Source organism: Antechinus flavipes, chromosome 5 (assembly GCF_016432865.1).
Source record: "Antechinus flavipes isolate AdamAnt ecotype Samford, QLD, Australia chromosome 5, AdamAnt_v2, whole genome shotgun sequence".
NCBI classification, from domain to species: Eukaryota; Metazoa; Chordata; class Mammalia; order Dasyuromorphia; family Dasyuridae; genus Antechinus; species Antechinus flavipes.
The window spans coordinates 230732743-230759513 of NC_067402.1; the positions used below are offsets into that span (position 1 = coordinate 230732743).

Below are 26771 nucleotides of genomic sequence, written 5' to 3' on the forward strand. Positions count from 1 at the left end.
CTACTCTGGAAGAGTAGACTCTTCCAACCTATAAATATGTGAGAATAAGCTGAGACAAATAGCTAATCGTAATTCATTTAAAGTGAGCCAAAACCATAATGACATTGCATTTATTATTGTACCTACAGCATTTATCACCACAACAGAAGCGATATGGAAACCACAATCATTGTGTCCAAATTACAAATGGGAAAATAAATAACACTTGTTTTTAGGAAATTGATAACCGAGTGAAATGTAGCAAGGAAACTTGCCTGAGATAACAAAAATGTGGAGTAGAAGCTACCCAACTTCCCTCCAGCTCTTAAAACTGAAACCACTTGCTTGTGGCTGTGATTATAGGGTAAGGTAAAATTTAAAGAGAAAGGATCCAGAACACTGAGAATTCAAAAATAAGGAGTCTAGGCATGGACTAGCCAGAGAATGAGCTGAGTATTTCCAGCTCTTTCTCCATTTACTCAGGGGCTTGCAGATTCCATAGACATGCGCTTGACATGTTCCAGGTGAGCATGATCTGTAGTGTCCAGGTCAGTATCATATTTGGCCAGGATTTTGAGGAGAGGCCGGATTCTCATCCACCACTGCTCCTTAGGGATCCTGTGTCTGGGAGAGGAATAGGATAAGGTCAGCTAGCAGCCCCAAGTCCCACAGTTAACTCCGAATAAATCTAGAGGATCCAGGAGTTGCCAAGCAGTAGAAAATAATTTGGAAATATTTAATAAAAGAGACTAAACATTCTTAAAGAAGAGAAAGATAAGGCTGGGGAGATATATGGAAGAGTGTTCTGGAACTGGGATGAAGATGACTCACTCAAAGTCTGTTTCTTCTTTGAGGTCAGATAATGGTTGGAAGATCAAGGCTCTCCTACGCATCCCCAGTACACAAGCTGAATCAGGTGAATTGGCAAAAACACGTCCTGCGATAAGAGTTTGATAGTAAGATTGTCATCTTGAAAAATGCAGAACTGGCCCCAACTGCAGTACCACCTTCTAAGGCTGCCCTCTCAAGAGCTTTCCTACCATTACGGACATTTTCTTGGATTTTTGTTGATATCCAGGTCATAGCCTTGGCTCCCATCTTAGTAGCAAAGTTTCTATCAAATGGACTTGGACTTCCACCCTGAAAAGAGTACAGGGGAAAGTTGAGGGGGAAAAGCCATGGGTTAAGATTAACAGGAAGAAATTTTGAGGTACCTATAAAATAGAAGGAGATTTGGAGACAGACACAAGCAGGGAAATTACCTGAAATTTTTTTAAATTAAGAAATAACTTGAGATTCAGTTCAGTAAGAAGTTTAACATACCCTTACTTTGGTCAGGCTGTTGAAGGGAAGATGTTGGACAGGGGTGCTCCTCTCTGATACCCTGTGACCACCTGATTGTGTGCTAATATTCCAAGCCCATTCACTTGCTGTGGGCAGCATCCCTGCACTTGTTAGTCTAACTATGCTATTTTCTCAGGAAGGAAGACAGCAAAGTTTTTCCTAGGACAGGAGGATGTCGATGATAAATTAGGAAAAATGAAATGTAGGGGAGGTCAGTTCTAGGCAAGAATGTGAAATAGGCAAAATGAATATATCACACTTTCCCCTCTCCTCTAACATACACATATTCTTTGTTCTTTTTCCCTCTTTTTAACCACCTGTTCAAGATTCTCAGCCTGCCCTGTATCCTTTCCTAGAGGAAAGGATTTGAAACCAGTGTGATATAGTGAAATAAGTGATAAGCTAGAGAAGGAAAATCTAGGTTCCTTTCCTTGTTGTATGACAATGGGGCTGGTCACCTAGCCTCCCTAAGCCTCAGCTTCTTCACTTAAAAAGTGCAGATAATACTTGAATTATTTTGCCTTATAGGATTATGGAGAGAGTACTAAGTATGCACTGTTATTCATAGTAAAGTTTTTTCCTTGTCCTTTTGGTTCAAGAAGAGGGAAAGAAGCTAGTAGACTTTAGGAATAAGCTACAAGGGAGCCACTGTTTTAGCAGGTGAGACATTAAAGGGATGGCTGGCTTTTCCTGCACTATGGAGCAAGATCAGAGAATTAGAAAGGTGGGGTTTAGAAAAACAATGTCAGAGGCTGGGATCTTGACTGGATGGAGAAAGGAGGGCTAGGGACATGTATGAGTTCCCCCACCTGTTGCATATGGCCCAGCACATTCTTCCTGCTATCAAAGATGCCTTTTCCTTCTTCTGAGTACAGGTTGAAGATAAAGTCAGTGGTATAATTTTCATTGCACTTCTCATTCCTGCTGAGCAGAAATTAGGATCCAGCAGCTGAAGCTCCAACTTCCCCCTTTCCTACCCCATTTATCTGTCATGGGCTTTGTGTTTCACATCTCCCCCAGTCCAGTAATCAATGACTGACATAGATTATAGAACTTCCCTTTCCCTTTCTTTCCATCCTATTATTAAACACTTTCCCAACCATAGGCCCTTGCCCAGGCTGACTCCAAATCCTGATATTTTTGAATCAAGTTATGGGAAACGGATGCAAAAAAAAAAAAAAAATTACCTTACAATCAATCCCCTCTTCACTGTTGATTTCATCTTTTGCACTAGATGTTCAACATTTGCCTGAAAAATCAATAGTAGGTTATGAGCTCAACTAGAAGAGGGGATGGGGAATGGAGCACAGACTGGTGGACAAACACAAATTCTCCCTTCCATAATAATTATGAGGACCTCTGCTCCAGGGCCCAATATAGTAGAAAGTTGGTTATAAACTGAATAAACAGATCCAGGATATTCTAAGTTCAGGCTAGGAATTTATATTTAATAATGAGAATGGGGAAAGGGAGAATCTGGGATAGAAGGCATAGCTCTGTTCTGTGCTTATTTTCCCATTCCAGTGGCTCTTAAGTTCCCATCCCCTATTTGAGCTGAATATATTTAAACATTTTGCTAAATCTGATTAATACTGTGTGAGTAATTGTGTGGTAGATAACATGTGAGATACAGTTATCCATCAAATGAGGGACTGAACCACCCCTCCCCCTTAGATGTGTTGCCTGCCCCACCTGCCTACCTTCTTTCAACAGACTTCTTCATGGCCCCTTTACTGGAACTTGGGATCCAAGAGTATTTATTTAAGGGAAGATAATAATAGTAATAAATAGCAAGTCCCTTCCTCTTTCTTAGTTTCATGTTTCCCATATGTAAAGTGGGAGTCAGAGCTCCACCTTAAAAAGAGATTGGTCCAGCTGTTTAGCATGGAGAAGGGCTCATTTAGGTGAGTAGTTGAAAAGATTTTTAACTGGACATTAGAACTCTCCTTCTAGGTTTACTGCTGTACTCTACATAGAGGTCAGTCAGTCCTTATTCTTGAACTCTTTGTGTGGGTGTGTGATCAGACATTGGCCAGATATGGATTTGCTGTCTAGGTCTTAGCTTGGGCTCCCACCTGCAAGTCATGTATATTGAAAGGCTCCTCAAAGATGTAAGCAGCATCAGCCCCAGCTGCTAGCCCCGCCATGGTAGCTAGATAGCCACAATAACCACCCATGGTCTCAATGATGAACACACGTCGCTTGGTGCCTTCTGCTGATTGCTTGAGTCGGTCACAAGTCTGGGGAAAATGATAGAAAATGTAGAAAATGAAAATTTATATATTCATAACAGGATATAACAGCTTTACCCTTCCTAAGCTATGGGTACCTCTAGAAAATCATCAAATCTAGCTCTACTATACAATGGTATTAACTATCTCCTCTGACCCACAAAAACCAATCTTCTGTGATGAAAGTTCTACTATCTGAGCTCAGCCATGAAGAGATATTAGGTATGGAAATACAACTAAGGCATCGTCAGACTATGAAGGCATATACAAAAGTCAGTGGAGGAGAATGGATGTTATGAATGCAGTTATAATGAGCCCTCTCATTGTCTGAAAAAAGAGAAGTACTTCCCAAAGAGGGAAGAAAATTTGCCACTTATTTATTGTATTCTTTTCCCCCAAGAATATGTCTCACTCTTATTGATGGGGACTTTGGATATAGCAGCTGGCAAGAAAGGTGGTTGTAGGGCCCTCACCATGCAGATGGCATTAAGTGCAGTATCAGCTCCAATACTGAAGTCAGAGCCAGGGACATTGTTGGAAACAGTAGCAGGAATGACTACATATGGGATGCAGAGCTCCTCAAACTTTGTACGACCTTCCATCAATTCCAGAGCTCCTGTGTAAGCCTGGGAAAGAAAGGTTAGGAGAGAAGTAGAAAGAAGGAAGCAGCAAAGTTTATTGTCAAAAGAAATGATTCAGGGAAAAGGGATTAGGAGAATGGAAGAACAGAATTAAGAATTCAGGATAGGGGTTTTTCTCACCTCAAAGCCCCCAATAATGATCAGGCCCTGGATTTTAAACTTGGTGATATTAGCACTGATCTCCTTAAAAAGCTTCTTGGGCAGAGTCCTGGTAGATGCAAGGAGCTTCAGGTAAGGATAAAAGAAAATCTAGAGGAGTATCTTTTAGAAACAGAACCCTCCCACTGAAAAGGCCTCATAGTTGCACAAATCACAAACTTTCTGGTTAGTGCCTTTGTCCTCTGTAGCACCTCTGAACTTGGATGATGGAAAGCCCAAAGGCAGAAAAAGCTTTAGAATTGAACAAAGTGAAAACACATGACCAGTAACATAATGTCCACTTCCCAAAAGGCACCCTGTTGGTGATTAAGTTTGAAGCCACAAAGCTCTAATGACATCATCCTGAAAGCTCTAATAATACCCACTTACCTCTTGGTTCCAAGTTTAGCGCCACCTTGCCCAGTCCAGCCTCCAACATAGGTCCAGCCAACTTCCTCAATCTACAAGGGAAGGACACTCAGCACTGAACTGGTAAAAAAAAAAAAAAATAGGCAGAAAGCAAACAAATTGGGCATCCTGACTCAAGATTTGTATCTTCTGGTTTTCCTCATTTTCAGAGGGACCTTGACCCCACTTTTTTGAGAATCTCCTTCACACCAGCCCCTGCTTGCTTCCATGGGTGACTTTCCCCTCCCCCCCAAGCTGTTGGAACGTGGAAAAAAGGAAAATTTACTCTCCCATATCTACTCTTTTCCCCATGCCTCCTTTTTGGCTCCTAGAATCAGTGCCCTCCTCTCTAAATTATACTCCTCATACCTGACCCTTGGCCAGCCCCTCGAAGCCGTCATGTACAACCAGCACTTGGTTGCCCTGGATGAGCCCGATTCTTACAGAAGAACGAACAGCTGCATTCATACCTGCAGCTGGGGCTCCTACATTCATTACAGCCACGACATTCTTAACCTTGTGGGAAGAGGAGGAATAGGAAAAGAGGAGAGGAGAGAAGAGAAAAAAAAAGGGGGGAAAGAGGGAGAAAAAAGAGAGGTGGGAGAGAGGGAGGAAGGGAGAGAGCAAGAGAGAAGGAAGGGAGAAGGGAGGGAAAGAAAATGAGAACGAATCATTAAAGGCAGAGGTGGAAGTCTTTGAGGGGATTTGTATATTCTGTCCCATCAGTTCACGCTCTAATGACTCCTTCCCCTTGAAATCCCAGGACTCCAGTGATCACAATACCATTTACTATCATCATCTAATAAATGAGAAAGGAGGACATACTAAACGTTTTACTCCCAATCGAGAGCAAAGAGATATATAAGGAAAACTTTTTTTCCCAACTGCTTCCTTCTCCTCTCCCTGCCCTCCTTCCTTTGTCATGGCCCCCTCCCTCCCCAGCCCAAAGCTAAAAGTCACTAATAAGAGGCTTTATGTGAAAGACAATTAGGAGGGGCAGTGGGGAAAAAGAAATAAAGATATAGAAGAGGTGATCTATGTAGTTGGCATATATAGTAGAGCAAAAGTAGTGTTATTAGTGAAAGCATTTGGGAGATGAGGGTGAGAGGAAGGGGGCTTTGGAAATTGTAATAGCCCTACAAGAAAACATAAGGAAAAGCTGAATTTAAAAATTGGGTTGGTGGGTCTGTCAATATCTGGCTAATTGGGGTAGCTAGATGGCACAGTGGAAAGAGCACCAGCCTTGAAGTCAGAAGGACCTGAGTTCAAATATGGCCTCAGACACTTGACACTTCTAAGCTGTCTGATCCTGGGCAAGTCACTTAGCCCCAATTGTCTCACAATAAATAAATACATAAATAAATAAATAAATACCTGGCTAATCGTTGGGGCTTTGACGTGAGCGAGCCGTGTGTATACATCCCAGTTGTTCTGGAAGCTCCTGAAAGAAGGACAAGCAAAAAAGGAAAGTATAATCATGTTAAATACCTTGCTCAACAGTCTTGGGGACCAATCACTTTGACTGTTTGCCCCCACTTGTGCATTAATGTAAACAAAGTGTCTGGGAAGAGACTCTAAGCTTAATTCTCCTGTTCCCTAACTGTCTAGCAGAATCTGGTGACCCTAGAGAGCTTATTAGGAGGTAAAGAGGTATAACAGAAATGATCAATGTATTTGAAGTCAGAAGATCAGTTCTTGGGAAAGCAATTTAATATCTCCAAGTCTCAATGTAAAAAGATAAAGCTGGTCTAGATAATTTCCAACTGTAAACACATGATCCCATAATCCCTAATTGGGACAAGACCTTCTGCTCACTCTTTAATCATCTTCTTAAAGGAAGAAATTGGAGCAAACAGGATGAAGAATAAAAATAAAAAGCCCATCTTTTTGCCACATGCAGACTTTCCCAGAGTCTAACCCCTATCGTTCCACAGTACCCAAGTAGCTCCCTTGTCCTTTAACCATATCCTTACCGGCCTCTCAACTTCATGGCTTCATCAAATTTCTTATTTTGCATGGCTTTAGTCACATCTTTCGTCTGAAGGAGGAATTAAAGCCACAGTCACTGCTCCAGAACAGGAGTCTTTATATGTGGATTTTTATACCCAGAAAAGTCCTTTCCTCGTTGAGGAATAGGGCCTCAGTTTTCCCATTTTCCCCCTGAGTTTCCCCACCCAAGAAAAGAATCTTGACTTTTTTTTAAGGGATGGAAAACAAAAAGGAGGGTTCTTTATCCTTGATGTCTTCCTCATCTTTTCAACATTCCAGCTTCATCAGTGGGATAAATGACTAGACAGAATATTAAAAAAAAAAAAAAAAAACAACTTAGCATCAACTGACTCTTGCTAGTTTTGGAATTCCTGGGGCAGAGAGGAATGGAGGCCTTGAAAAGATTATTTAGATTGGTACTGAGAATTAAATGCAATCATTCTTGCCTCAACTCTAAAGTTTATGATTTCCTCACTTCCTGTGGCCATAATAGAAGAGTTATGACTACCCTCTTCCAAATATCCCTTGGATTACTGCTTAAGATTCCATGAGCTCTTCCTCAAAGACGGGTCTGTTGGGAGCCAGATTTGAGGAAGATACTTACCACCTGAACACATTCCATGAGTGGTAGACGCACAGCCTGATTACCAGAGAGAGTTACTACACAAGCAGGGGTGTCTGGTGTTCCCTCCAATAAGGCCATCACAGCTTCCATCCCCATCCTGCTACCCTGTGAGAATCAGGAGAACAACTATTGTCAAGCATAGGAGTCTTTCTCTTGCCTCAGTCTTAAGAAGAACCAAGGGACCCTTATTTTTCTTGTATAACATTATAATTATGAAAATATTAAAAGAATTTAAAATGCTTAAAAGAATTGCATATATCAGATTTCTTGTTGTCTTGAGGACAGGGGAAGTAAGGGAGGGAGGGAAAAAAATCTGAACACAAAATTTTACAATAATGAATGTTGAAGACTATCTTTACATATATTTGGAAAATAAAATATTATAAAGCCAAAGGATCAAAAACTCATTCCAAACTATATCTATGTTCTAAACTGGAGAACTGAGACCTTGAATTCACTGTACTTTGTCTCGGTACTCACCATACAGTTAAACATTAACAATGCCACCCTGACTAGGAGATAGATATTCTATCATCTTAGAACTGTGTCTGATGCGAGGCAGGGCTCAGTATGGCAGAAAAGATTAAGGGAAGTAAAAAATGAAATCTAGACTTAGTAGCATCAATGTTTCATAGCTATGAAAGCCAGAAATAGTAGATGAAGAACACCTCTTCTCTGTAACTAACTACAGACAAGGGGGCTAAAATTATAGAAAAAAGAAAGATTGAAGATACTAGAAAGGTCATCAGAGAGTTTTAGAGTCATATGATACTAGGATTTATTATTTAGGAAGGCTGTTGCGACTCCATCATAGAACTGTAGAAGAAAATCCTTGTATGTTGGGAAACAAGAGAAGATTCTTCTTGTCCAGAAACAGGGGGAAAACATAATAGCAAAAGGCTATCATTTGTGGTATATATCTGCACAGCAAAAGACTTTGTCAATGGACTGGTTTAAATGTCTACACTTCTCTTCTGTAAGTACCATTAGCAGCAAGAATTGAAGTAACCATGTTTGAGAAGGATACATTGGGACTGAGAGAAATACATATCTGAGATTTTCAGGTACTATCTCCATAGTACAGAGAAATTTCTCAGTTTCAAAGTACCTTGTCTATTTACCTTATGGTTTGACCCACTAGAAGATGAGGAGAGAGAGGGAAGGTGTTAAAGAAGGAAGCCAACAGAAGTGAGACTTCTGGAGGGACAGAACAAGACAATCCCATTGCTCCTACCAGAATTCGGTCAAAAGCTGAAGGGGTACCACCCCGTTGCACATGTCCCAGGACAGTGACGCGTGTATCATATCCCAAACGCTTCATCACCAGCTATAGAGAGGGAAAATTACAGAAGAGACAGAGAAAAGAGGTATTTAGCAAGTCAGGAAGGAAACAGAAAGACTTGGGATAGCATGAATATACCTTTTACAATAATCAAACATTTTGCAATAATAAAGAAAGGACAGTAAGTAGAAAAAAGGAATTAGGAAAGCAAAGCACTGAGCTCTTCTGGGGACAAGAGGATATAAGAACACAGTATGAGGTTACATAATCCTTAGGGAATAAAGGAACTAGGGTAGAAGAGATCAGTGATTATAAAGCAAAAGATATTGATGAGATAGAAGCATAGGTGTAAGAGAGAGTGACAGAGAAGAAGGAATAAGAATAATGGATTTGGGGAAAAGAGACAAAGAATCCAGGGGAATTCAGAGATCAGTAAGGTGGGAGGTATGGGTTGTATTAACTGGGGACTCTGCCTCCAGCACTAACATCCTTGATGTTCTCAGACGTGATGGGTTTCCCATGTCTATCAATTGCTCCTTCAGCCACAATGATGATGTTGAGACGGGAACCACGGCACCTTGTCTGACAAAGAATATAAAATGGTCAGTGTGGATAAGGACAGGTCAGTAGAATAGTTGTTAGGAATGACAGTGAGATGAAGACAGATATATGAAGAGTCTTTACCTCAGTGAGCCGGCGGCAAAGATGATCCTCCCAATCGTCATCTGGTGGACACTCAGGAACAAAAACCCAGTCAGCTCCACAGGCAATAGAAGTGATCAAGGCAAGATATCTGCAGTGAAAACCAAAGAAGCCTCCCTAAATGTCTCCTTCCAATCAATATATCCTATACCCAACCAGATACTACCCTGTTTCCATTCCGGGTACAAATATTCTGTTCTCTAAAGATATCCTCCATACTGTAATCACTCATCTATCCTAGACTGATGAGAGTCTGGGATTTTGATAGGAAATTTGAGACAATCATGGACAATTTTCTACTCTAATTTCACCTCCAAGTGAAATGCAATCCAGTCAACATGGGCTTCCAACCTCTATGAGTATAGATGTAGGCAGGAGTGTGGGATGAGAAGTGTACAGTGCTTCTGTAACCCTTAACTAGAGAAATATTTGTCCAATCCCTGCCCCCTATAGCCACACTAGAAAGAGAGGGTTATGGTTGCTCTGTTACACATAGGAATGAAAAGGTAATGCAGGTAAATGAATTAGGATGGCGCTCTTACCCACAGTGCCGGCCCATCACTTCCAATACAAAAGTCCTCTGGTGACTGCAAAAGACGAATATGGGAAGAGATCAGGAATTTTGATCATGAGACCTGGATATACATTGGTAGGCGCTCCAGTCTAACCTCTAAGATTCTGAAGAAACTCTGTGGAAGTAGACTCAAAGATATAGATTGGGATTAAGGCAAACTTTCAGGAAGCCATTTCATTTTAATGAAAGTATCCTTTAGGACTAAAATGTCCTCCCAAGGCCTGAGAGAAACTGATCTGTGGTGTATCTAAAACATAATCTATGATCCATCATATTCTAAACCAGTTAAAGGGGAAAGGAAAAAGATAGAAGGATTGGAATGAATTTCTAAGCAGCAAATCAAAATTTTTGATGGGATGAAGTAAGGGTGAGATGTTAGTGACTCCTCAGAACTGATTCAGTTCCTATCTCCAACCCTACGATGGTTTATATTGGTTTTGGAAATTCCAAGGTTGCACATTCGAGGTATAGCTTGAAAGTCCTGAATTCACTGCCGATATGTTAAGTTTGCACTTAGTGAAACAGAAAGACAAGTTTTGGTTATTTTGGTGAAGTTTAGTCCAAAAATTATCCCAGTCTTAGAAAGTGGTCATTAAAATCATTGCAACCTCTATAAGCCTATATCCCAGCCTGTTCTGATCCTCCACCCTGCCACAACTTCCCACCTCCTAGCCCTTTTCTCACCTTTGGGCTGTGGTGGTGATAGCATCCACAATTTCTATAATACGGTGTAGGGCAGAATCAGTACCAATGGTCATGTCTGTGCCACAGAAGTCATTGTCAATGGAGCCAACCAAGCCCACAATATTCAGGTAACTGGACTTCTTCACCTCTTCTTCTGTGATCTTGCCTTCCAAGTAGGAAGCAAACCAAAAGCCATGGTTATGTACTAAATACTGAGACTCGCCTATCCATAATGAAAAGGATAGGAACCATAGCTCTAGAAATGGACAGTGAAAAAGTAGGCAGTAAAAATAAGTCAGGGTACAGAAGGGAACATTAATTATTCCACTGCTAGGCAGTAGGTACTAAGCAGCTAGGTAATGCAGCCAACAGAGCATTGAATCAGGAAAATCGGAGCTTAAAGATAAGATACTTCACCCCATTTGTCTCAGTTTCTCATCTGTAAAATAGGAACACATTGGGCAAATTACTCCAGTATCTTTGCCAAGAAAACCTCATGGACCATGTCTATGGAGTCACATAGAGTAGGACAAGACTAAACAACAACTGCTAAACAGTACCTTTCCAGCTACAAAATCAAGTTCTTGAGAAGTGCTGAAAGAATTTACAGGCTGGTGAGGGGTGGGTATAGGCATAGGGAGGATAGAGTGACACTAGATCATGGTAGGAGCTTCTCACCTTCTTTCTGTAAGTCAGCCAACAGGCCACTCCATTCAGCACGGAAAGTGTCTGCTCCAGTGAGGCTGCCATCACCTCCAATGACACATAAATTGGTGATCCCAAGTTTCACAAGATTGCAGGCAGCTTGAAGTCGACCTGGACGTTCAAGGAAATCTTTGCAGCGGGCACTACCTATTACTGTGCCTCCCTATGGAGAGGATAATTAGTTAGCTTTCTAGATGATATTGCTAAGTTTATGTTAACTCTACTGGGCTAGCCCTAAGTCGAAATAACTCCTTAGTGGATTTACAGTTATGGCTCCACTACCATTTTGGAGTCTCTCACTAGGTTTTTGATCATGTCACTGCCCTGCTTAAGAATTCTAGTAGCACTGGGCTTATATCCCAAAGAAATACTGAAAAAGGGAAAGGGACCTGTATGTGCCAAAATGTTTGTGGCAGCCCTGTTTGTAATGGCTAGAAACTGGAAAATGAATGGATGCCCATCAATTGGAGAATGGTTGAGTAAATTGTGATACATGAATGTTATGGAATATTATTGTTCTGTAAGAAATGACCAGCAGGATGAATACAGAGGCTTGGAGAGACTTACATGAACTGATACTGAATGAAATGAGCAGAACCAAGCAATCATTATATACTTCAACAACAATACTGTATGAGGGTGTATTCTGATAGAAGTGGATTTCTTTGACAAAGAGACCTAACTCAGTTTCAATTGATCAATGATGGAGAGAAGCAGCTACTCCCAAAGAAAGAACACTGCAAAATGAATGTAAACTGCATTTTTGTTTTTCTTCCCAGGTTATTTCTACCTTCTGAATCCAATTCTCCCTGTGCAAAAAGAGAACTGTTCGGTTCTGCACACATATATTGTATCTAGGATACACTGTGACATATTTAACATGTATAGGACTGCTTGCCATCTGGGGGAGGAGGTGGAGGGAGGGAGGGGAAAAATCAGAACAGAAGTAAGTACAAGGGATAATGTTGTAAAAAATTACCCTAGCATGGGTTCTGTCAATAAAAAGTTATTAAAAAAATAAAAAAATAAGAAGAATTCTAGTAGCTCCCTAGTGCCGCAAGAAAAGGGCTTCTTAAGCTGAAGTCTGCAACCTTGTTTTTGTTTTTGTTTTTGCTGAGGCAATTGGAGTTAAGTGACTTGCCCAGGGTCACACAGTTAGGAAGTATTAAGTGTTTGAGATCAAATTTGAACTCAAGTCCTCCTGACTTCAGGGCTGGTGCTCTAACCACTGCACCACTTAGCTGCCCCAACCTTGTTTTTGTTTTTGTTTTTTTAAAGGAATATTTTTAAAACTTTCAAAATAATTGGTTTCCTTTGTCATCCAGTGAATTTTATTTTATGGGTTTAAAAACATTCTGAGCAATTCATAGACTTCACCAAGCTGCCATATAACTATGCACCAGGATAAAATGCAACTTTCTTTGGCATTTGAAGAGCTTCATAATCCCACTTTAGCCTGTCTTTCCAGAAAGATGTACCTACTCATTAACAAACTCTGTATTTCATCTGTTGCCTCCAAACATGGGCTGCTCATCCTCTTTCAGCTCCCCCAATTCCTTAATTCTCTGTATAAGTATCACCTCCTACAAGGAGCCTTTCCTGATTCTCCTAGTTATTAGTGTGGTTGAGCCCTGATTCAGTTTCTAAATTTATTTAGTATTTACTTTGTTGCATTTGTATTGTAGCTTTCCAACAGTATGTAAACTTTTAAAGTGCAAGGACTATTGATACTCAATTTTGTGCCTAGATCAGGACCTGGCACATTGTAGATGCTTAATAAATGCTTTTAGAATTAAATTATTAATTCGAATCTGTTCCTATAGAAAGAAGAAATGTGTATGTGTGTGTGTATGTGTACACATGGGTGCTAGACTCTGTGCACCCTCATCTCCCCCATGAAAGAGAAGGGAGCTGGAAAGGGTGCAGAGATCGGGGAATAGGTATGTAAAACTAACTGCTGCTTTCTCCAGTTCCAACTGTGACATTTACTAGCTGGATGACGGGAGAGCAAGTCTGTTAAACTCTGGCAGTTTCCTCATATGCAAATTAAGAATAATTGGAATAATTGTGAAGCCTATCTTATAGGGTTGAAATAAAGATAAGATTTTGTAAACACTAATGTGCCTATAAGTGTAAAACCATTTCACAACATGTGAATGAATATTACTGTTCTATTGGCTCTCAATAAATACATGGCATGGGGAAGGGGGAGAGTGAGGGAGACACCTAATACAAGCCAGTAATCTGAGCAGAGTATGACAGAAATGTGATTTTTTTTTTTTTTTTTGAAAACTAGTACATTTTTGGAAGTTCACTGTAAGGCTGCCTGAGCTACCACCTTGTAATGCCTCCTAATCTTCCTTTACCCTGCCCCAAACTTTCTTCTCTGAAATCTAATCTCTATCACATGGCTAGCCCACAGGCTTTGGCTGTGCTGCTGGATCTGACTCCTACTCACCAATCAAGTTATTTTCAGGCCCAGACCTTCTCCACAATCCCAAAACAGATTCTGTTTATATGCTGGCTTCCAGATTCTTGCCTATGACCTTTTTCAAAAAGATCAAACGGACTATCTCATGATCATCCTCATACCAGAAAAACAAAATGAACCTCCAAAGCATTAAAAAAAAAAAATGCTGCTCCTCTTCTGCCCTTGAAACCCTCCACCTCCAATCACTGGGTAGTGGAGTTTAAAAGCAAATCTAGACTCAAACCAAAGTACAGGATGAAGAAAACATGTTCTCCTAGAACATACCAGCTGGACGATCATGGAAACACTTTCCCAGTTGGCTTCCTTTATGTTATCTCCTCCATCTACCAGGCCTTGATAACCCTGAAGAACATGAAGGATCATAGATTTAGAAGTCACTTAATACAATCCATTCATTTTACACATTAGGAAACTGAGGCTCAGGGAGTTTAAGCAAATTGCCCAAGAGTTCATATTCTCTGACTTGCAATCCAGCATTCTTTTTACAGCATCACACCATATATTCATTCAATTCTTGCTCCATTTTTCCTTCATTCTCCAAGGCTGAATGAATCCTTGGGAATGAGTTAGATCTAATTCCAGATTCTTAATTACTAACGCCCTGATAATCAAGTCCTCTTTTTTAGCCTATGGGGACTCACCTGTCTGTAGTGTCTTAAGGCTGTGTCCTCTTAAGTTACTCTAAAAGTTGGTTTCTGACCAGAGGTAAAATCTCTTGCTCTTAGTCCATATACATGGGGGAACTTCTCTATTCTTCTCCTTGTTCCTCAAGACAGGGATGCCCCAGCCTTACTCACTCACTACTCATTATCCTCCATATTTAATAGCAATCAAATTCTACTTTCAAACTTCAATCTCCTACCTCATCTCTTATTTTACAGTATTCAAAGAAGATGGGTAATTGGGCCTTCCTGGACAATTAGAGGAATATGGAGAAGGAAACATGACTCAGTGAAGGAATGGAAGACTAAGCTATAAAAGGGCAGCTAGACCCATTTAAAGGGGAATGAGAAGGACAAACATAGTAACAGAGAAGGCATTAAATTGAAAACATAGCTTACAAGTAGGGTGTAATACCTCAGGATGAGGATATGCTCAAAGCAGAAGCTAGAGAACTAGCCAATAAAATTTCTCCCATACTAGTAAAAATGTTACTTTACTATCAGGTCAGGTCTATTCTTAGATATACTCAACTTACTGTATAACTGATCATCTCACTTGAACTCTCTTATGTCACTTTCCTTCTCTGATGAAGAAACAAAAACAGATGCATATGTTGATATGGCAAATATCTCTTTTCCTTCTAAGTTAATAACAATTACTAGAGTGATTATGCCCAAGGCAAAAGGAAGAAAAGCAGCAAAGGGCAACGTTCTCTATATCTTGGGGCCCTTAGGAAGTGTGGTTCTATCATCTCATCCATCAGACTAGAAAGATTGGTCTAAGAAGGAAAGTGTCATAGAAGAAAGTCAAGGAGTGGGGGTGCTAAGTCAGGGACAATTTAATTGATGGCAAGTGGAGAGAAAAAGAAAGAAATGGAAAATGTGGTCAAGGAATAAAAGATAAATTTGTCCAAAAGTACATTTCTCTTCCCTATGAGACCTAAAATCAGGAAGAAAAACAAGATGGAGTTCGGAGGGCCCTGTCATTTTTGGGGGAGGGGAGAAAGTGGAAGAGAAGTTCCATAATATTTGCTGTATGATGTAAAAGTATATATAAAATAATATAAAGAGGTAAAGTGATATAAAGTAGAGATTTAAGATTAAGGAGAGAACAGAATAAAAAGGAAATGGTAAGGAGTTGGTTACCAACCTCATGGACAAAGAAAACCTTTGCTCCAGTGTAGAGCCCAACACGCACCACAGCTCGGACAGCAGCATTCATCCCTGTGTAAAGAAGGAAGGAAAGAAATCAGGAGAAAACAGAGAATAAGGTGGTGATAGGAAGCCCCAGATTCAAGCCCCAGAAAAAAAGGAAGATTGTATTTTTCTGTAGACTATATTCTGAGTCTGGAATGTTAACCTCACCTAAACCCAAGAGAATGCTTCATTTCTCCCTCCTTCATTTCAAAGTCACTAAAAACCCAGCCTCTTCCTAAAAATTTTTTATAAAAAATAGCATAGACAATCTGATCTGCCTTCTATATCAGTCTTAAATATTTAATTTTAATTTGCCTCCATGATGATAGACAAGATCCTCAGCTGGCTGTCTGAAAGATCAGGTCCCTGTTGTTGGTCCAACCTAATTTTCCCAGGGTTTCTATCCACATATTGTTGTGTATGGCCAAAACAGGATAGAAGGATGGATCAAAAACCTGTGATTCTGCAGTCCATCCTTCCTTTCATTGGTCAAAGCATCTGTGGCTAAGTCAGTGAGAACTCTATTCCATTCTCTCTCCCTGGATTCCAGCAATCAGTCAATCAAGCAATCAAATAACAGTTATTGAGTAATATCTTGATAACAAATGATGTTACTATAGCCAGTCTGGAGAAGAATGAGAGTCCAAACACCATGATATCACAAGTCCAAGTAATTGCCCTGAAAACTCAATCAAAGCTTGGGAAGGGAGAGAACATGTTCTGGAAACTTTTCAGAAGATATTCAATGATTCCAGATACATTTTTTTAAAAAAAGAAAATTAGGTTATGATCATAGCAAAGTAATCAGTGAATTATGAAGAATATAGCATGGTCGAGTAAAGTAAGGATCAACGTGGAACTCCAGGTCTAGAAAAGTTTTGAGGACAAGAATTTAGATTAGAGCTGAGCAAATCTTGAATTAGAAATTTTGCATCTTGGGCAAACACTACAAACCACTCTAATGGTAGAACTGGGGAGGTATAGGCTATTTCCCCACACTATTACAACACAGATATTGTGCAGACCTAGGGCAGTTTGTGTTAATCTTGCCTCCCTCTCTGGTGGATTGAGATGACCCAGCTGTACAAAAACCTTTTGGTAAAGAAAAGTAGAAAGCAGTTTTTAGACTTTTGGTGGAGAATTCCTGAAGCCCCAAGAAACCTCCTTGCTGACTGTTTTTTATCACCTTGCTGAATATTTTTATCAATTTTTATCATTTCTGAACTGCTTTTTAATTACTTGAAAACTGCTTCTATTGACCAATAAGCAATATAGAATATACTTATTGTAAAAGAATTATTTATTTATCAACTCTGAAGAGGACACAAATCCAGAATAAGTGATATGAAACATACCCTAAAGCTTGAGAGGAAAGTTTAGACATTGTCCTGTATATAGAGAGAGAAATCCATGGACACTATGAAGCCAGGCTGAGAGGCTGCCCATCCCTCACCCTCCCACATTCCCCCAGAAATCAGGCCATCTGGCAACTTCCTATTTGAATTCATTGTTCTTGGTCACCAGAAACTAAGGTCAGGTGTTTCCTCACATCTGGCCTCCAGGAAGCCTAATCACTGGAGGTAATCCATATAACAAAGAGAGCTAAAAGCCCCTCCTCTCCCCATGAAATATAACATTTAATCTGGAAGGGCCCTAGATATTATCTATTCCAATTTCTTCAGTTTCCGTAGAAGGAAAGTGAAGATTAAGAGAGAAGAAATGACTTGCCCAGAGACTGCGCAAAGAGCAAACCTCATTCAAATCCTTGTTGAAACTGAGGCTGAGCTGAGAGAGAGTAACTGGAGCTCAAATATTAGACTGTTAGAGACACAAGAGACCTCTAAGATCACCTTGAATAATTTCTTCATTTTTAGGAAAGAGGAAAGAGACTCAGAGTGTCAAAGCAGAAATTAGAGCCTAGGTCTCCTAGCTCCTGGTCCAATTTGTGTCCAGCCAAGATGTTGAAATATGTTGTGTTTTGTTTTGGGGGGAACATTGCATCTTCCAGAGCAGTCAGTCTTGTGGTGGAGGATTAAGTGGAGAAAGGCCTTTCGATCTCTCCAGATATATCCCAGTCCAAATCTTACCTCTACCTGCCTCTACCCTTCAGGCCCCATTCTCTGAGGTTCAATGACTTAGGAGAATTCAAGATTCCAAAAGTCCATAACAACTGGTGGTAAAATGAATGATTTCTAGGCTTGGAATCAGAAAGCTCTTAGTTCAAATCCTGACTCATATTGCTTGGGTGACGCTGGGCAAGTTTTAACCTCTCAGCCTCAGTTTTCTCAAGTACAAAAATTTTTTTAAGGGATTGAATGAGAGAACAAATGCAAAGCACTTTGTAAATTTCAAAGCATTATGTAAATGCTAGAAAAAGTCCTTGGCTTCAGGGAGGCCGAGGCACCTCCAGGAAGGCACAGATTTGGCAGAAATAAAGTAACACCTCTTCCCATTTGTCCCATTTGAAGAGCTTCCCTCTTGGTGGACTGATCCTGGGTTGTGTTATGAGGCCCAGCTTTTCCTCCCTCCTTACATGGTGAGACATGCTGCAATGCCATAGTAGCCCGTTAGCCCTAAGGATATTCATTGGTAAGGTTCTTGGCCCTAGATTCAAGTCCTACTAGATGTCATCTCTGCCCTTTTTCTCACAATAATAATCTAGGCCATTCATACCCTTTGCTGCAGCCAAACATCTCAAATTCTACCCAATATCTCTTCATTAGAGAATTATAAGCACTTATAGCTTCCTTCTCCAACCTAGTTTCCTCCCTCCCCTCCCCCAAATTATAACAATGGCACTGAGCTCCTGAGAGAGGTTAACGCTCATCCAGACCACCAAGCCTTCAGTTTGGATTGAGGTCTTCAGTTTGTCAAGGTGTCTGGTCCTGGGCACAAATACTTTCAGGACCAGCTTAGTTTGTCCTATAGTTAGTTTGGGGGCATTTAGTGGGTAGTAAAGCCCAATCCTAAATGCCTGAGCATAAAGCTCTGCAGAAATAATCCTAAATCTTCTAGAACCAAGGCCAAAGTGAATACAAGATCTTTGTAGTACAGGAAGAAACTTGAGATAATGGTGATGGTATATAGATCTTGCATTTATACAAACATTCTAGTCCTTTTGAAAAAACACTTTGTCCTTATCTCATTTTATCTTCATGATAATCTTGTGAAGTAGGTAAAGGAAGGTATGGTCCCCATTTGATAGATGAGGAAGCAAAGATTCAACTTAAATGAATTGTTCAAGGTCACACAACTAGTATGACCTTTTATTTTCAGATTCCTGATCCACTGGATCAGTCTTGGCTCTGCTTTGACTTTCTTCCTGACCCTGAGTACATCTCCTACTTTATTTAGGATTCTCTTTGATTCTTCAGGATCTTAGCATCTTCCCTCATCATATGTGCTTCCCTGTTTCATGAGAGAATTTTGGTAGGTGGTAAGGAAGTGGAGAGAGTGTGGAAACAGCAGAGATTGGGATACCAGTTATATAAATAGGAAAAATGAGATACAGGATTCAAAAATTTGACTGTAGCTATATGCTGTTATCATAGATGAAGCCTATGCTGTTATCATAGATGAAGATGAGATTTCCTAACTCTTATTCCAACACTTTGGATATTGTAACTCTACTTGAGGTTTAGAGTCAGTTCTGGAGCACACAAAATGGTCACTTCTGCTGTTGAGGACTCTCTTGCACTAAAATATCTCTTGGTAAAAAAAAGTTTCACAACCTCAATTTCCTGAACCTTTCTCTTATATCCTAATTCTTTGTGATGAATATCAAGAAAATCTAGACGAGGTGAAGACACTGAGACTTTTAGCTAAAAAAGACTTCCCTGCCTTGCTTTAACTCCAGGCAGTCTTGGTTTGTCTTTCTTTAGCTGTTTCATGTCACTCTTAACTAACTCTAGGAACAGCTGCCAGGTCCTTTAGAAGCAAGATGAGGAATAAGGTTACAGGCCCCATCTAGAGTGAATTTTCAGCTGTCCCAAAAGTTTTAAAGGGTCTAAGAAACATCATAGGCACGTAATTCAGATACTACAATTACAGAACAGATATGGCAATAACTTTAAATGATAATGATAGCAGAGAATTCTCTATCAGACAGAGAATAAAGGAATTTAAAGAGAGATAGGGATACTCCCCACCCCCAAATCAGGGGAAGCTAGGAGTTCCCAGTATGGCTGGCAGCTAAAATTATAGATTACACAGAGAAGGCTGAATTGATTGAATTTGAAAGGATTTGGAAGGCTAGTTTCTCTCCTGATTGAGTCTTAATCTAAACTTAAATTGAAACAGAAATGATTAAAGCTAGACTAGACACTGTGAATATACAATTAATAAAAGTATTGAAATCTCTTTTTAAGATAAAATAGACAATTATGTACCTGGAAAGGGCTGGACCACCAGATCTCTTGAGATCCCTTCTGGACCTATAATTTGTCCCATAAAGCTCAATGATATTCAGTATGTGAAAATGGGAGGACTATGACAAGTTTACATTGAATACACTAAATTCTAGGATCTTTACCTTTAGGAATGAGTAATAATCTTGGCCCTGCTCTCATTTTTAATGGATTTGATGGAGTCCGTGAGCTTGTGTTGACATAGATTCAAGATAGTAGCTGTCCTAGCTACCTGAGTTTTGCTACTAAAAATCTATGATTGAAAGGGATACTATTCTTGAACGAAAGGAAATCACTATATATATTTTTCTCTGCCTTTCTCTAAATAGCTCCAGCATGGCATAGTGGAAAGAGTTTAGATTAGAAATCAGAAGACCAATACTCCAATGTTGCTGGTCAATCAACAAACATTTATAAAGCACTTATGTGGCAGGCATTGTGCCAAGTAAGCATTGAGAAACCAAAAAAGTTTTTTTTTTTTAAATGCAACAATCATTTATGCCCTCAATGATCATTTGAATGAGGAAAACAACATGTAAATAATTAGGTACATGCAACATGCATGTGTGTCATACATATATACATACGTGTGTGTGTTTGCAGACACACATGAATTGAATAAATGTAAGGTAACTTCAGAAATGATGTCACTAGAATCTGGGGGACCATGAAAGGCCTGCTGCAGAAGGCAGAATTCAAACTGAGTTTTGAAAGAAGCCAGGAAACTTAAGGGGTAGAGATGAGGAAGGTAACTAGATGAAAAGCAGCATGGAGGAAAGTAAAGAGCAAGAAGATTACAAATATAGGAAAGAATCAAGTTATGAACTGTGCTAAATGACAGAGGACTTTATATTTGATCCTTGAGATACAGGGAGCCAAGATATAATAAAGATCTGGTGTGTTCAGCCCTGTATTTTAACAAAATGATTTTGGTAACTCAATGAAAGATGAATTAAGAATGGGGAAAGATCTAAGGCAGGGAGAACAATTGCAAAAGACCTAGTGGGAGGTGAGGACAGCATGTGAGTGGATGCAAAATGGAGATAAAAATGACAGTGACTTGTGTATATGGTTTCATATATACATATACATGTATATGTGATAGATTATATATATATAATATACATACATATATTATATATACGTATATATATATGTATGTGTTTTGGATATGCATGATATCTCCCCATTAAACTGCAAGCTCTCCAAGGGAAATCCTTCTTGCTTTTTATGGTTACATAGGCTACAAAACAAAATCTTAGGTGAAGTTGGACTACTGGGTCATATGATCAACAAGACAGACAATTAGACATTTTCTTTGATTGTCATGACCTCTCAAACCTTTCCAAAACAAAATTATGCGTCAAAGTAAAACAACTTCAGCTGTCTCCATAGTTTAGGACACTTGGAACCTAAAAGAATGTTTTATAAATACCTATGAATTGAAACCTACCCCAAGCTCAGCATTACCTCCCTCACCCTGCCCCCCACCCTGCTACAGGTATTGAGGTTGCTCTAGGTGACATATAGGTTTGCAACAAAAGCCAACCCCACTGTGCAGACCTTCCTCCTCCTTCCCTATGTTATAGAGATTCAGGCTCCAGGCTATGTATGGAAGTTTGTAGCCAGTGCCTAGGCCTTGGAAACTTACTGGGGCCACTAGCGATGGCCAGTGCAGCTGTTCTATGCTGTAAAAAATCTCTGCAAGAGAGCAGAGGAATAGAGGGGGGCAAAACACATGTTTGGGCTTGAAATAGAACTCAGTCCCACATCACCTTACTATCCTCCCAGAGACTTTTGGAGAACCAAACTACCAAAATTAATCTCTATAGCACCAACACTGATAGCTCTCTGAATAGCTGATGCAGGGTCAGAGAACTGAGACAGAGAAAGTGGAGCAGAACACCAGGACATGATATGGAGAGGTTTAAGTGCTATGGAGCTTGGAGGAAAAAGCCCAGCATCTAGAAAGGGCCATTCTGTCCTCCCAAAAGTCACTTGAGGCAGGGAACTAGAACCAGGTGAACCATGAATTGCCCATTGTGGAAGGAGATTGAGATACAATCAGCCCCACAGGGAAACAACTATCAGAAGGGAAGGAGTTAGAAAGTGAGCAAGAGGAGGGAAAAAAAAGACTGAAATTGCCAAATATCTAAGGAGGAAACAAACTCAAAGATCTTGAATATAAACATCTAAAATCAAGAAGGGAAACATTAATAGCTGGAGGAAATATGAATTCTGGATCTAGATAGAAAGAGATCATCAATAAACTTAAAAACAAAGGAAAATAAATGATCCTACACTTGATGAGATAGAGGACTCTGTGGAATTTAAAGAGAACTTAGAACTACAACATATTGTTATTTATGATTTAAAGGAGAATTATGAAAATGATTGGAGCAAAAATAATTAGCAGAATAGAAAAATGTAAATCCCCAATAGTCAGTTTCACCAAAGAAATTAAAGAGAAAATAATAGATTGGGAATGCAAATACACAGAAGTGAAAAACATTCTGGAAAAGGAGAAGCAAAAATAAATTATATATAATAACAAATGCTTTATATAGTGTTTCCATAGATGGAGTAAGTAAATGACCAGGTGCCTCTATCCTTTCTTCTAATGGATTTCTGTCAAGGACAGCTATAGCAGGATGGTTGTCCCAGTGTCCTTGATTGTCTCCTATTCCCCAGTTTAGGAATTAGACAAGGCAAGAAAAACCAAGAAGAAAAAAGGGAAAATTCTTTTATTCTTATTTCTTTGTCCTCTACACCTAACCTTCCTGCCCCTCAAGTCTGCCTTGTTGTAGTTAATTCTTTCTTTACTGCTTTTCTCTGCATACCTTCTCACAGTGATCCTAGTTTGTTCAATTATTTCTATTTCTGTTCTGTTTTTATCCTTCATGAAAAGGAAGAGCAGTTGTTAAAGGAGAGGTGGAAGAAAGCAAGGAAGAGAGAGAAGCAGCAAATAACTTGTTAGGGCTGAAAAGTCTGATCTGCTGCTTAGGACACTCAAAATATCAGTGTTAAAAAAATGTGGGGGCATATCAGAATCCACTCAGGTCTTATCAATCTAGTTGCCACTGATCCTGGATCCCTCTTCCAGGAACCTGAGTCTCTGTCCTCCACCACCCATTTATCAATTTGCTGCCACTCCCTCTTCCTCTTCCTCTTCTATCTATTGCTGCTTCTTCTACTAAATAAATGAATGACAAATAAACTTGATGACCAATCCTTTATGATATTAAACAGACTGGGGAGCACTACTATTTCTTTAAGGAAAAAACTTTAAAAGAAGTTTAAGAATCATTTAGGGAAATAAAAAGTGTGGGAGCTTTATAGGCTTCAAATCCATTGAAAGTATTAAATGTGACAGTGACTTTTCAGAAAAGGGAGGCCCAGTTCTGGAGTCTGAAGTTTCTAATGAGGTCCTGTCTATTGATCACAGCTGTCAGTCCCTTCATTGATCAGAGCCCTTTCACTTACCTTGGGCATCTCCCCCAGAGGTGAGCACGGCGATGGCTTTACCAGTGCCCAGCGTTTTTGCCTGAAGATGTGCGTCATGCTTCATGGTCCAATCTGAAAGGCAAAAATGGTCAGTTAAGAGAGAAATGAATCAGTATACTGCTGGCTTGGATAGGCTGTGGTCTCCTTTTTTCTGCTCTTTACTTCTTGCACTGCGTCTGGACTCTAACTTGGCAACTTTTTGAACTTTTCCCAAGACAGGAGCCCCAGAGCTGTTCCCTGTCAGAATAAGAAGCTGAAATGTCAGTGTAACTGAACCCAAGGCTGTGTCAGCCCTTGGCTAATCCCTCCTACTTCCCTCCCACTCCAATTGGGTACTATTTGGAGAACAGAGCTAAATTAAGAAGAGGTGTCTGACTAGAAAAGAAGAAATGGGACAAATTCCAGGGGCTCTTGCCTTTTTAAAAGATATCATGATGGAAAGATGGAGTTAGAGATGGCTGGGTGAAGAAAGAAGAAACATCGAGAAGAATAGAGCTAGTAAAGTAGCAAGGCAAGGTCTGGAGTTAGGGTTTCAGATAGAATCTATATTTTAGGGATATAAAGAAGGGCTGGAATCAGTATTTGAAGTTAAATCTAAATTAAATAAAGTTAAATGATAGGGATTAGGAATAAGGACTAGTCTCTTTTCTTATTGCCTCTGGGATAAAATACAAACTCTTATGTTTGTCATTTATGGCTCTTCAAAAATATAGTTTCACTTGGTCATTATTTCAGATTGATTTCATTGATCTATACTCTATTTCAGTCAAATTAATCTATTTTATTCCAAATCCAGAATCCCATCTCCTATCTCTAAGCCTTTGCATAAGCTATCCCTATCTGGAGATATATCTGGAACATTCTCTCTTCCTCTCTGCTTCTTAGAATTCTTCACTTCCTTCAAGGCTCAGTTCAAATTTTATCTCTCAAAGAGACTCTTTCTGATTTCTCTAGGTATTTATATTCGTGTATATTTTACCTTCTCTCTGTAGAATATAATCTCATTAAGGGCAGAGATTCTCATTTTTCTTTGAATTTCTAGTACATAACATAGTACCTGGAATTACTAGGCATTTCATAAATGGTTGTGGTTCTCACAGCATAGGAAATAGATATATGTCTTCATTCTCTCAGTCAAGTAACTTAAAATCTCAAAGTCACTTTTGACTTCATCTTAATCACCAAATTTTGTCAAGGCTTCTCTCATAATATCTCTCTTGCTCATCCCTTTCTTTCCATTTTTACTGCTACCAAACTTTGGCCTCTCCTAATCTGAATTTCTATATGATATTCCTGTTTCTAATTTCTCCAGTGTTCAATTCATTATACATACTAGTACTGGATTAACCTCATTAAAATATCACTTTATTTACTTCATGGACAGCTGAGAAATCTTCATTTTTTTCCCCCTCATTGCCTACATGATCAAGAAAAAAATTATCTCATTAAGCATTCAAATTCTTCCACAATCTAAACTTTCAACTTTATTTTCTACTGTTATCCAGTATGAATCCTCAATACTAGTCAGGTTGGTCTACCATCTATCACACATTTCTCATTTTTGCTTATGCTTATTAAGTATGAACTCCGTTTATAATACCCCCCTCTTTTTAATCCTTTAAGGTATAACCACTTTAACAAAAAACTTTCTCTGAATATTCACAGTTCACTGAGATCTCATTTCTCTTCTATTTATATTCTATATTACTCTCCACATCATATAACATCTTGTATTGATATTTAATTATTTCACATATATGTTTCTTGTTTTTTAGAGACTATAAATTCCTCAAGAATAAGGAATATACCGTTTACTTTTTTGTATTCCTTGGTGCCTAGCATAGTTCGTGCTCATAACAGCCACTTAAATATTTAGTATATGAATGAACATCAGACCCAAATACACAGATACAAACACACAGAAACAGAAACACCATATATTTCTTATATATATGACATGGATTCATACAATAATAAAAAGTCACACACATAGATATATATTCATCACAATGGAGAGAGACACCTAAATCACTCAGGATCCCGGAAAAAAATGGAAAATACAATAAAAAGGCAGAAAGAAATGTAATTGAAGGAAGATAAGAGAGGGTGAAGGTGACGTACTCATCATTTGAGTTTCCACATTCCTGTCTGCCTGACCATAACACATCACTATTGTGCTCCTTTCAGAAAAGAAGTGATAGGGCAGTTAGATTGTTATGTTGATGGAGGAGCATAGACATTGGAGTCAGGAGGACTTGAGTTCAAATTCAAATCTCAGACACTTACTAGTTGTGTGATCTTACACAAGTCACTTAATCCCCAATTGCCTTAAAAAAAAAAAAAAAGTGAAAAAAGTGACTACCTAAGGGTCTCATACCCCTGAGGCTTCACTGGGAAGAGAATCATAGCCACAAGGAGAAAATTAAGACAATTGTAGGTTATGGATTTGTGTGCACAAAGACAAAAAACCATGGGTACACACACACACACACACACACACACACACACACACACACACATTAAGAGAAACAGTTATACGCTGGTCTTTTTAAATATTAGCAATTCTAGTTTATGCAAATGCCACCAATGACATAGATCTATCTATACATACATCAGCCCCACCCCACTCTCCACGCACACGTGGACATAAAAACAAAACACTGAGAGAGACTGCGTCATGTCACAAGGGACACTTCCTAGTCCTCCGATGACTGGTAAGGCAGGGAGCTAGACCACCTAACTAGCCTCCACCTCTTTCCTTCATCTTAAACAGCAGAGCTATTCTTGGCAGGTGCAGCAATCAGGTTGGAGCCCATGCTTGGCTGAGGGACTAGGTTTCTTCAGGTCTGCCCTTCCCCATCCCCCCTTCCTATTCCAGCTTCTCATTCCACATCTGCTGTTTCCCTTTTCCATTTTCCTACAGTTTGCCCCACCGTATCGTCCTAGTATGATTCACCCCCTTTTAACTTGCTTTGATTCCCCCTTGGCTTAGCCCTGGCAACCCCTAGCTTGCCTGTAGTCTTGAGCTTTCCAGTGCGGCTGCTTCCCGGCTGACTGTCCTTGGTGGGAGGGGAGAGCGGGAACTTGGGGCGGAGCCAGGTGAAAGCAAAATGAGAGGGGGAAGGAAAAGAGATTTTCTCCTTCTCACAAGGAGATACAACTCCGGCTGTTCTGCTCTCTCCTCCCTTTTTTTTTTTTTTTTTTTTCTC

At 39.6% G+C, this 26771-nt stretch overlaps 1 protein-coding gene across 2 annotated transcripts; it reads right to left on the reverse strand.

The window, feature by feature from the left end:
* Nucleotides 1–94: 94 nt before the first annotated feature.
* Nucleotides 95–26663, reverse strand: PFKM (phosphofructokinase, muscle). 2 transcript variants are annotated; one of them, XM_051961130.1, is made up of 23 exons: nucleotides 26576–26663; nucleotides 23542–23634; nucleotides 15606–15679; nucleotides 14058–14135; nucleotides 11276–11465; nucleotides 10598–10763; nucleotides 9882–9926; nucleotides 9322–9430; nucleotides 9124–9219; nucleotides 8590–8682; nucleotides 7335–7460; nucleotides 6715–6779; nucleotides 6116–6182; nucleotides 5111–5257; nucleotides 4724–4794; nucleotides 4316–4403; nucleotides 4028–4180; nucleotides 3399–3563; nucleotides 2511–2572; nucleotides 2133–2244; nucleotides 1020–1119; nucleotides 811–916; nucleotides 95–603 (listed from the first exon to the last, which is right to left on the reverse strand). In XM_051961130.1, exons 2-23 carry the CDS (start codon nucleotides 23624–23626, stop codon nucleotides 459–461), a joined length of 2343 nt encoding a protein of 780 aa, XP_051817090.1. In that variant the 5' UTR covers nucleotides 23627–23634; nucleotides 26576–26663; the 3' UTR covers nucleotides 95–458. The 2 variants fall into 2 exon arrangements, with proteins under 2 accessions (XP_051817090.1, XP_051817091.1); XM_051961131.1 differs by lacking the exon at nucleotides 26576–26663 and adding an exon at nucleotides 23725–23813.
* Nucleotides 26664–26771: the final 108 nt, after the last annotated feature.